Consider the following 12676-nt stretch of genomic DNA (forward strand, 5'->3'; position numbering starts at 1 on the left):
TCGGCCAGAGAAAAGCATTTTCGTTTCGACATCTTCTTTCGAGAAAAGAACACGATGACTGAGCTTTCGAAAATGAGAAAAAATGCTAGTTTTCAAACTCAAACGAAACCGACTGAAAATCTCATTTGGTATGCTAGCACGGAAAAACGAGTAAAACAATTTCGAATAGAATAAAAAAAAATTTTTTGATCTGTTTGTAGAAAAACGCATCAAGCGGAATTTTCATAACAGGGATAACGCAAAATCCGGGATTTTTTAACAATATCCGTATAAAACAATTTTCACGGATCAGCAGAAAATGACGTAAGAACGGGATAACGTACGAAACGGACAACGTAAAATCGGGGTTCCACGTATATATGTCGATTTTTGGGTTTACGACTACTAATGTTCAACTCCGTAGCCTTGTGCAATTTTGAACCCAATCCAGAAGACAAAGGAACTTCTGGATCAAGTATTGGGAGAAATTTGCCTTCGTGGAGAACTTTTTGATGGAACTAACTCACATTTGCGTTACATGGAGAGGAAGACCCCAAGAACCTCACACGGTTAACCTGATGGCAAGGTGACTCTAACCCATGATCCGTCTACCACTAAGGATATTTCGCGTCAGCACTGTAGTCGGTGCAATCCGGATGCGAAATTCGTATCGACCAACAATCGCTGGAATCGAACCCCGGTTAACCTCATTGCAAGGCGAACGCTCTTTCCCCTGAGTCATCGCGGCTCAGGGGATAGGGGAGGAGTGCGGGGTTTTGAAAAAAAGACAAGCGCAGCACCATATAATTTACTTTTAGATAAATATAAAGCTCCGGAATCATTAAATTGGTTAAGTTTTACGAGCTCTTCAATTTGCCCCACGAACCAGTCTACATTTTGAGAATTACCGGTCATTAATGGCTAGATAGTGTATATATATATATATATATATATATATATATATATATATATATATATATATATATATATATATATATATATATATATATATATATATATATATACAATTAAATATCCACCAGAATAATCAAAACAGCACTAATTATGATACTGAAATAAATTTGAATGTAAAAAATTTTTAAACAAACCCAAAAAAAATTACGATTAAATAAACAAAACTAAAAATTACTATTAAACAATTACATTGTTGAAAAAAACAATTATTGAATAAAGATGTAACTATGAACTTATCGTAGAACAAAAGAAATTAAATAAGCTTATTATAAAATATTAAAAAATTCCTGATGAAAAACTCTTACAAAAATACACCAGCAGTATTTAAAATAGCGGCATCAAAAAGTGTCGTAATGCGGGATAAAAGGTGAAAAAAGAAGAAAAAAAACTACTTTGAAATTATAAACTTAGTTTAGCCATTTAATCATATATAAGACAAATAGTTGTGCCACAATAACCCTCTAAAAGGTCATAAAAATGTGGAAAAAAAGGAATGAAACCTTAATACCTTGAGTCTGATGAAAGCATAGGCCAGTAACGTTTTTGAAGATGTCAGAAAATTCTTATATTGATGTCCAAAAATCATCCTATGAATCCCAACACAAAATCACGGTGGTAGAGTGGAGAACAGGAACGGGATCCCTATTACAATTAATAAAACTATGCAGAAAAAACTAGAGGAGATCAGCGACAGCACAATGGCAGGCGTGGTATCGAAAAATTTTTATTTTGATGAAAAAGACGTGATACATGACGTGGTTGCATCCCTTCCCCAAGCATTCAAGAGGGGGAAGGTGGAGAAAGTTAATCAGTCACGGAATAGAAGCTAGTACAAAATTCGAATGCCACGAGTTGAGGAAAGTGAGGTCTTTTCATCGGAAAATGCTAAAGATGAGTTGCAGTTAGCAAAAATTTGAAGTTACGGTTAGGACAGGAGTAAAAAGTTGATGTAAAAGTTAAAGTGTTTTAAAATTTAAGGTAGTTACGGTTATGAAATAAGAACAAGTGCAGAAGTAAAGGGTCCCGCTTGGAAACTGCAAAGAAAGCCGACCACCTGTGATTCATTCTAGGAATAGAAAGTTTAGAAAACACTCCATCACGCTTCAAAAGGGAAAGTGTAAAAATACAAAATTGATTGCAGGGACTATATATAAATAAGATCTAAAAATTAGTGCGTTACACAAGGTCACAAGTGCGTTTAACTGTTATTAACAATTGTGTTTAACATTTATTACATATAACGGAAACATTCAATTCTGACTCTATATTACTAGGAATCAAGTTTATTGTTTATCCGGTATCAGTGCTTTGCTCTATTTTATTAGGGAATTATTAAAATTATTTTTATAATTAATATGTTTATACAGTATTTATTATTTATTTTTTGTGTACCCGGTATTCACTTCGTTTAGACAACATCTCAAATTTATCACTGATATAGCAACTAAGCCATCTTACTAAAGCCTTTTCCAGATAGTTAATAAAATAAACACACATTTTTCTGCACTCTTTTAAAAACTATTTTTGCAGGAACGATTATCAAAAAAAAAACTGTTTTGATCTGTTCATTTGACTTAAACCTTTCATTTATGAAAATTAAAAACAAACAACATTATCTATGAAATAAGCCTAGATTTATGTTTATATAACTATCTGTTCAGATTTTATTGCAAACAATTTTCTTTTATCAAAAAATGAGTTTCACTTTAAATAATTATTTTTCCTATTTTAAACAGAGGATATCTTTACCTATTTTGAAGAAGTACCTACTGATGATTGCAGCAGAAAATGTCAGCCAGCATGCCGGTAAGTAACATAGCAGAAAGCTGTTTCAATAGGCGCTATATTTTTATTTGTTTTTATGCTTGTTATAGTTTTCTCTTACGTCTTCAGCCTGCATGGAAGGGACAATTATTTTAAAAATCAGACAAAAATCTAAAATTTTTATAGTTGCATTTTTTGATACACTTGATATTTTTTATATTGAAACAGGTTGTAAAAAAAATTATTGTGCAAATTTGAGCTCCTAAAACTTTTTACTCGCCAGAAATAATTTAAAAATTTAAAGACAGTTCTTTAAAATTGAAATGGGCGTATGTTTTAAGGGGTGGTTTATCTAGCGAAAGTAACAACACCCTTAAGTTTTGTTTTGTTATATTATTTGCAAATCGCAGCCTAGTTACAAATACTTGTTTCCATGAAACATTTTAGGTTTTCTATTTTATGCGCAGCCAACCTTTTTTTTGTGCTGAAAATCTTGGTTAATTAACAGAGTCACAATAATTTCCTTACTGAATATTAAAACTCACTATCAGGACAAGTGTGGCGCAACACTTTTCTCGGTTATCGATGCTTCTAGTTTATATAGCCCTTCAAAATTTCAAAAAATGCAATATCTGCAATTGTTTTATTTGGATTTTCTCGAAACAACATCCTCGCTTATGAGATTAACTCTACTACCTTGTAGGTTAATGTAAATGCTAACACGTGCAGAAATAAAAAGCATTCGGACCTCTTCCATTTTTACGAAACAATTTACCACAGTTGTATATAAATGCTTTGTTGGAAGTAACATCTCTCTTCAGTTTTGAGACAGTAACGATGGTTATGCCCCCAAAACATTAACTAAAATTTAGTGATTTTTTTTTTATTACGAACTCTATCTATAATAAGAAAACATAATTATAAAAAAAATCACCAGGGTGCTATGTCATAAAAAAACTGAAAGAACTTGGTTTTTAGTAATATATTTGTATAAAGTGATGTAAGAAATAAAAAAAAGCATAAACTCTATTATCTAAATTATATTATTTACTTATTTATTCGTGTAACTTAGTTATAGTTTTAAAATAAAATCTAGGGAAAAACTGACTCTTACAGGAGAAATGGCATTTTTTTCATACAAGATATCTTCACTAATTTTGCAGTAATCGTCTTCCAGTATTAAGTTTTTTTCACCTTTTGCTCAAATTTAATGCAACTCGATGTTTCATACCTTCCTACCTGTTTACCTTCAACTCGATGTTTCATACCTTCCTACGTGTTTACCTTCAACTCGATGTTTCAAATATCTGCTATTTATTTTGAATACTTCACATTATCAAAAAATGTGGAAATTTGATTTAGTGAATCTAAAATCATTTATAAAAAATATTAAATATGGATCTCATACTTTCAAGGAGATTTACTTCCGTTTCATCTTCACTAATCAAAATAAGTAAATTTCGGATGAACTTTTGAAATTTACCTCTATGAAAGATCAATTCTTCAAATTTAGCATGTATGCTAAATTTGAGTAAAATTATAATTGATCGGAATTGATTATCTAGCAGGCTGAATTTTACTTGCGGATCTTTAGGACAAAATCTGTGTGTGTGTTTTTCATGTCTTTCCATTTTCCCGTTATGTTTTTCGAAAATTAACTATTCTAAGAAAAAATTCCTTTTTTTTTTCTTGGAAATCTAAATAGCTTCTTACAAATCTATATATTTACACGTAATTTGCTTATTAAATTTTCAGAAGTTACCTGTATTATATATATATATATATATATATATATATATATATATATATATATATATATATATATATATATATATATATATATATATATATATTGTTAGCACTAAGTTTTAATTTTATTAAAGTTTAAAAATAAAATGATTGGCCACTAGATGGCAGTAGCAATTATGTGTAGAGAGAGCGTAGAGGTGCGCGCGAAATGAGCCTGATGTAAAGAATGATACAATTACTGATGTCTGTAAATATTGTTTGTAAATAAATTATGAATATGCTAAAATAATCAAGCTCTTACTTCCTCCTCCCCCCAACCGAGCTACTCGATACCTGACAAATTATATGATTCCAACAAATTCAGAAGAGGGATTACCACAAACCGGGATTCCCCGCAACGCTATCAGGTAGGCGATTTTGAATTATTTCGTTTTAAGTATTCAAATGTGTAGTATAAAAAACGTATTGTTAAGTAGTAAACGATTTTGAGAATTATAAGTATAAAGTATTTTCTTAATTTCGTTTCAACGAAGTAATTAAATAGAAGTAATTTCGTTTTCGAGGATGAATGTACTAAAATTTCGTTATTGATAAAATATTTCCATGTATTAAGTATTTAAGTATCATAATTTACGAAGCATGGCCTTTTGGGGGAAGGCAAAAAAAGTAGATTTAATAGAATTAGCATCGGAGTTAGGTCTTTCGGTACCAGAAGATGCTAAAATAATTGATTTAAAACGTATTATAACCGAATCGGAATCATACGATGAAGAATTTAGTAAGAGCTTACTAAGTAGAATTTCGGAAGATAGAGTAGCATCAGAAATAGCAGCCAAAACATTGGCAGACCGCGAGTATGATCTTGAACGTCTACGCATAGAAAGTAGGGCTCAAAACGTAAACATTTCGGATTTAAGTAGTAACGAGGAAAGTAAAAACGTAAACACAGATTTTAGAAAGTTAATGCACGATTATAAGATCAAAGATGGAGATATAAATTTTTATTTAGTTTTATTTGAACGGCAGGCGCGACGTTGGTTTAAGTGAAGAGTATTGGGTATCACAATTATTGGGACTACTCCCTTATGAAATTACGCAACTAATCGCGCGTGAAAACGAAGATAATGCAAATAATTATAAGTATGTGAAATCATTATTGCTTAAGAGATATAAGTTAAGCGCTGATAAGTTCAGATTTAAATTTTTAAATCATGTTAAAAATCCAGAAGGTACATGGAAGGATTATTCTTTTGAATTACAAAACTATTTTGAAGAGTGGATAACGGGTCTCGAAATATCGGACTTCAATAGTTTAAAGAATTTGATTATTACTGAACAATTGAAAAAACAAGTAAATTCAACAACGCGGGAACATTTTGTGGACGAATGGCCTTGTCGACGCTCAGGTAAATATGAACTCGCTCAATAAACAGAAATAAGCGGACTGTAAATTCACAATATTTATTTATTGTTATTTGGAAGAGAGCTTTTTTGTAGCTCGATACAGCTCTCCTTCCACACACACTCTTTCTCTCTCTGTGTTACAAGTTATACTAGGTGGCGCTACAAATCCGTGCGGATACATACCGCCGGGCGTTGCATTGTTTTAACAATCAACAATATTACTACAACTATCAACAATATTACTACTATTACACAAATATTACTATACTAAACAATTACTATTACACGATAAATTTCACACTTTACATGATTATGAAAAGTAATATAAAGTTTTTTTAAAAAAATATTCATTCAATTGGCAATAAACAAATCTTGGAAATGGGCCTTTTAAAGATCCCTTTGTTCGTTTTAATACTACAAACACGAACTCTGCCATCCTTTCCCGGAAAGACCTCCACAATTCTACCAATTGGAAAATTACATATAGCTAAATTATCTTCCTTTATCAAAACCATATCTCCAAATTTAATGTTTTGCTTATCAATGTACCACTTCGACCTTTGTTGCAAAGTTGACAAATAGTCTTTGTGCCACTTTTTCCATATTAATTGCACGAATTTAGTGGTTTTGTGCCATAAACTCAACCTATTATCAGATACATTGGTTACATCTGGTTCAACAATTGATGTGAACGGTCTTCCGATCAGGAAATGGCCTGGAGTGAGAACGCTCAAATCATTGGCATCTGAAGATAACGGGGTAAGCGGTCTTGAGTTTAAAACTGACTCAATTTGAGTAGTTACAGTCAAAAAATCTTCATAAGTTAATTTCTTATCACCCACTACTCTTTTCAGATGATATTTGAAGGATCTCACTCCAGCTTCCCAGAGCCCTCCAAAGTTCGGACTCCTAGGTGGCAAAAATTTCCATTTGATATTTTCATGACTCATATAATTACATAAACTCTTATCAGGATTTTTAACTAAGCTAAATAATCGTTGTAACTCATTATTACTCCCAACGAAATTAGTCGCATTATCTGAGTACAGAATACTGCTTTTTCCTCTACGCGAAAAAAATCTCTTTAATGTAGCTATAAAAGCTTGAGAGCTCAACTCTGTCACAAGCTCCAAATGAATCGCTTTTGTGACGAAACATACAAAAATCGCGACATAAATTTTTTGAAAAGTACCTTTCCGTTGGTTCTTGTATTTAATTGCAAATGGACCGCAAAAGTCCACACCTGAAATGGCAAATGGAAAGTTTTGACTCACACGACTTTTGGGTAGATCACCCATAAGTTGATCACAAGTTATTGGTTTAGCTTTAAAGCACGACAAACACTCACGAACTACTTTTCTACAAATAGATCTGCCATTGATTGGCCAAAATCTTTGTCTTATAATAAACAATAATGTTTGAGGTCCAACATGTAAATTCTTAATATGATTACTAATAATTATCAATTGTGTTAATTTATGTTTTTCTGGTAACAACAATGGGAATTTTTTGTCAAAGCACAAATTACTATTGGACAAACGTCCACCTACTCTTAAGAGACCTTTTTTATCAATGAAAGGACATAAATTTCTTACCTTACTCTGCTTTGAAACTTCACCTGTAATTTTTAAATCTCTGATTTCCTTGCTGAACTCCCGTTTCTGCACTAAACTTACCAATTTTAGTTCAGCTCTTTTAAGTTCATCTGGAGACAAAGACCCAGTTGATGTGTCATAAGTGCTCCGACAATTATCGATGAACCTATATACAAAACTTAATACATGAATGAGTTTACTATAATTATTACTAACTTCCAGAAAATTATCAAGAAAATTACCATTATCACTAATAAAACAATTAAAGTCACTAGATAGTTTAAATTCATTAGAAAATTCATCTTCAATAACTCTGGATGGAATGTCTCTATTTGGATATTCACTGTTACACAAGAAATTTGGTCCTTCAAACCACAATCTACATTGTGAAAGTTTATCAGGATCGAGACCTCTGGAAATAATGTCTGCGGGGTTCTCAGTTGATGGTACATATCTCCAACTGTCAATGTTAGTTAAGTCTTGAATCTGGGATACACGATTGGCAACGAAAGTTTTAAGTAGAAATGACTCCTTACGTATCCAAGAAAGCACAATCATGCTATCACTCCATAAGTATATGTTGGATATAGGCAAATCAAGAGCTTTTATCACTTTTTTCACTAATTTGGCTAGAAGCAGTGAGGCACAAAGTTCTAGTCTTGGGATGGTTACTCTTTTCAAAGGTGATACACGACTTTTGCTAGCAATCAATTTGATAGTCGCTGCTTGACCTTTTTTAACACACTTACAGTAAACAACAGCACCGTAAGCAACCTCTGACGCGTCGGCGAATCCATGAATTTCAATCATGTCAGCTCCCTCTGCAAGTATACATCTATCAAATTCCATGTTGTTAACACTCTCTAAAGCTTCGACGAACTTCTTCCACTCTTGGATTTGTTTCTCAGGTAATTCTTCATGCCAGTTCAGTTTTAAAGACCATAGCTGTTGCAAAAATATCTTTGCTTTTGACACTACTGGTCCAAGCAATCCAAGGGGGTCGAAAAGGCGTGCAATTGTGGATAAGACACAGCGCTTCATGACTTTCGAGTCTTTTCTTTGTGATGCACTACAGGTAACTTTAAAATAAAGACTATCTTTCATCGGACTCCAGGAAACTCCTAGCACTTGAGTTCCATCACAGTTAGTAAAATTATATATTTCTTCACCATCAGAAACTAACGCTGCGCAGTTGCTATGCCATTTGTGGAGTTGCATGCCAGCATTTCCTAAAATACCAATTAATTGATTTTTAAGTTCTCTTGCAGTTGCTAAATTATCAGAGCCGGTCAACACATCATCGATGTAGAAATCATTTTCAATGACTGGAGCAGCAAGAGGATACTTTTCTCCTTCATCAATAGCTATTTGCTTTAATGTACGAGTTGCTAGAAATGGTGCACACACCGTGCCGTAAGTGACGGTATTCAACTCGTAGGTTTTGACAGGTCCTTTCTCTTTTTCTTTCCAAAGAATACGCTGCAATTTTCTTTGGCTTTGGTCAATTAAGATCATTCGGTACATTTTCTTTATGTCTGCTGTGAAAGCATAGACATATTTACGGAACCGTGTCATGATGGAAAATAAATCACTCTGAACTATGCCTCCATTTAATTGCAAAGAATTTAAGGAATTACCAACTGATGTAGGATAACTCGCATTAAAAACAACTCTTAGGATAGTTGATTGCCTATCAGGGCGGTAAACTCCTAAATGGGGAATGTAGTAAGTGGCCTCTTCCTCCTCATCATCCGAAATTTCTGACATGTGTCCCATCTCTAAATATTCATGAAGGAAATCTTTATATAAAGATAAATAATTTGGCTCCTTAATTAAACGTTTCCACATCAGATTTAATTTCTTTAACGCAAACTCTTTAGATTTTCCCAAATGCTTAGGATCCTCTTTTAAAGGCATCTTTACTATGTACCGTCCCTCAGAATTTCTAGCACAGTTGTTTTTAAAATGTTCTTCACAAATAATTTTTTCTTTACTCTCAATTATTTCAGTTTCGATATTTTCTATCTCCCAAAAACTTCTAACAGTTTGTTCTAAATCAAGAGTTTCTTTAACTAACCCACAATGGATTTTATTATCCTCCATATTTGATATGCTTCCACTAACTAAATAACCAAACACAGAATTTTGTAAGATTAAATTCGAGTTAGGAGGGTAAATTTGCCCAGGTTTTATTAGCTCAAAAAAGGATTCCGCACCAATTAATAAATCAACTCTCTGCGGAATGTGAAAATACTCATCAGCTAAGTTAATGTTTTCTAACCCTTCTATACACTTGTTTACTTTCTTTGAGGGTGTGAGATCCGTAATTCTTGGAACAACTAATAAATTTAGATCTGCGTTAAAAGTTCGGGCTTTATTTATTAAAGTAGCATTAACTTGAGACCTAACAGAAATAGCTGAATCATTCAACCCAGACACTACTATGTTTATTTTATTCTTTCTCAATTGTAGGCGATCTGCACATTCTTTACTTATGAAATTAGACATAGATCCCGAATCTAATAAAACACGAACTTCACTCTCATTTCCAAAAGAATCACATAAATAACAAATTGCAGTACTCAAAAGAACTGTTTTGTTTTTATTCCAGACATAACTACTCGTGGCCGAAAAGATATTGGCGCCTGTGTTTTGCTCTTCGCATGCTGCGGGTGTAAATTCAGAAGCAAGTGGAGAGAGGGGGGGATTTCCTCTATCAATTTGTTTTTTATTCGATTCTGAATTCATAATGTTCTCCTCTCTTATTTTTGATTTCGCGGAATAATTATGTTCTCGATTAAAATGTAATGAAATATGATGCCTTTTACCACATTTAGCACAAGAATATTTTGATTTGCAAGACATCACTTTATGTTTACCAAGACAATTAAAACACAATTCATTATCTTTAACAATTTGCAGTTTCTCATACACAGATAATTTCTTATAAGTAGAACACATATAAAGGGGGTGATTTTCATTACATAAAATGCACTTCGAACTCTTAACATCAGACAAAAAGGTTTTAGAAATATTTCTTTCATTATGACTTTTATTATAAGAGCTCTTAGTTATAGATTTTCCGCGAGATGTCATAAATAAATCTATTTCCTTTCCTAGTTTAATTGGTTCAAACCAGGTGTCCGATTGTTTTACACTTATATAAGTAGCGGTTTCCCTGTCCAATGTTTGGAAGAGTTTATCAGAAATTATTAGCTGATTTAATGTTTTGAAATCTGTCACATTTCTTAATTTTAAGTAATAATCCCAACTAGTTGTTAAACGTGACGCAAACTGGACGTGCGTTTCGTTTAACTGGCGCGTGGTTGTTTTGAAATTGTCCAGACTAGATTGAGCCGTTGGCTGAAATTCTCTAAGTACTATTTCTTTCACTTTTTCATAATTATTAAGATCATCATCACTTATATATGTGATAATATTAGACGATCTTTCCCCAAGTAGATTAAGAAGAATCTCTGATTTATATTTATCTGGCACACACTTAACTATAAATGCTCGTTCTAACGATGTAAAGAAGAATCCCCAATTTTCGGGTTTACACGGCACTTTAATGGTCAATGTTCTAATGCTCTTAATCAAAGAATCTAGGGAATTATTAGATTCAATTAGCTCTATATTATTCTCTTTTGGCTCAGAACGAATGCGTGCAATTTCTAATTCAGTTTTTGTTCTCTCGAGCTCCTTTGGCTCAGCACGAATACGTGCAATTTCTAGTTCAGTTTTTGCTCTCTCGAGCTTTATATTCTCTAACTTTAATTGTTTTGATTCTTCAGACTTGCGCTCTTCTACTATTAAACTTACTAGATCACTAACAGTTTCAGAGTCAGTTTTATATTTTTCACAACTTTTAATTATATCAATTAAGTTTACCACAGTCATATCATCACTAATCTCTAGATCTAGTTCACCGGCAATAAGCCTTAAATCATCTTTTTTACAATTCTTAAACATTGTAAATTAAAGTATTTTATAAAAAATCAAAACAATCCTACTTCGAATGGGAAGGCACGAATCCACAGTTTTCTCGTAACACTGTCCACAATGGTTATCTCTTAGAACTCAAAACGAAACTCTTTTCGTTAATTGTTTTAATTTTGCTGATTTTTCCTCCTGGTGAGCGGACCACTCTTGTCGACGCTCAGGTAAATATGAACTCGCTCAATAAACAGAAATAAGCGGACTGTAAATTCACAATATTTATTTATTGTTATTTGGAAGAGAGCTTTTTTGTAGCTCGATACAGCTCTCCTTCCACACACACTCTTTCTCTCTCTGTGTTACAAGTTATACTAGGTGGCGCTACAAATCCGTGCGGATACAGGCCTAAATTTAATAAACCAGATCAATTAGCAGATAAATTAGATAATTATGATAATGTGCGATCGATTAACAGTTATAAATTAAGAAACTCATCAAATTTTTATTCTCGTGGTGATAAATTTCAGGCGGAAAAGAAATCAATTCCGTTTAGTGAAGACAAAAGTATAAATCGAAAAAAGTATGTAAGCTCGGATATCCGAAATGAGAAAGGGGAATATAAATGTTTCAACTGTAATGATTATGGCCATATATCTCGTGATTGCCCGGCACCTAAAACTATTGCTTATTGTAAGAAATGTAAAAAGCAAGGTCATTCTCTTCGAACGTGTAAATTTGAAACCGAACAAAAGCGAGAAGGGAATAATTTATCCGTTAGTCAAAACAACTCGGATTCAAGTGCATCATTGGCGCCTACGAATTATTTGAAAGATGCTTATATTTATGGTAATAAGATGACGGCTTTAATTGATACAGGAAGTAGTAGTTGTCTTTTGAAAGAAAGTATCACTTTAAAAATGAATCTGGACTTGCAACCAGATAACAGTGATTTATTTGGTTTTGGTAATCAAAATAATCCAGTTACGAAAGCTATAGGTAAAGCTGTAGTAAATATTCGGGTGGATGACGTAATAGGGAAATGTATTACTTTATTAATTGTTAAGGATGATTCACAACCGTGTGATTTAATTTTAGGAAGAACATGGCTAGACTTACCTTACATTGCTTTTGTGCGTATTGGAGGTAATTTAAAATTTGGATACGCATATAATGACGTTTTTTCTGAAATTCAAGTAGATATGAATAAAAATGCGGTCAAATTGAAAACAGTAAACGAAGCAGAAATCGAAAGTAAATCAATTAATTTAATT

General features: G+C 32.7%; 1 protein-coding gene across 1 annotated transcript; it reads right to left on the bottom strand.

Annotated features, from left to right (window-relative positions):
- Nucleotides 1-6218: 6218 nt before the first annotated feature.
- LOC107450180 (uncharacterized) lies at nt 6219-11438 on the bottom strand. The gene is made up of 2 exons (XM_087162682.1): nt 10762-11438; nt 6219-10179 (listed from the first exon to the last, which is right to left on the bottom strand). The coding sequence occupies exons 1-2, from the start codon at nt 11436-11438 to the stop codon at nt 6219-6221; spliced, it is 4638 nt and encodes a 1545-aa protein (XP_087018808.1).
- Between the last annotated feature and the right edge of the window lie 1238 nt (nt 11439-12676).

The sequence above is a fragment of the Parasteatoda tepidariorum genome, chromosome 5 (genome assembly GCF_982258835.1).
Source record: "Parasteatoda tepidariorum strain Cologne lab strain chromosome 5, Ptep-v5.0, whole genome shotgun sequence".
In the NCBI taxonomy this organism is placed as follows: Eukaryota; Metazoa; Arthropoda; class Arachnida; order Araneae; family Theridiidae; genus Parasteatoda; species Parasteatoda tepidariorum.

What these genes read in the sequence shown, in the direction of transcription:
- LOC107450180 (XM_087162682.1), bottom strand. Translation starts at nt 11,438, where the DNA reads ATGTTTAAGAATTGTAAAAAAGATGATTTAAGGCTTATTGCCGGTGAA. An exon ending in TTAAACGAAACGCACGTCCA is followed by an intron (nt 10,180 to 10,761) that starts GTTTGCGTCACG and finishes ACAAATTGATAG; the next exon opens with AGGAAATCCCCCCCTCTCTC.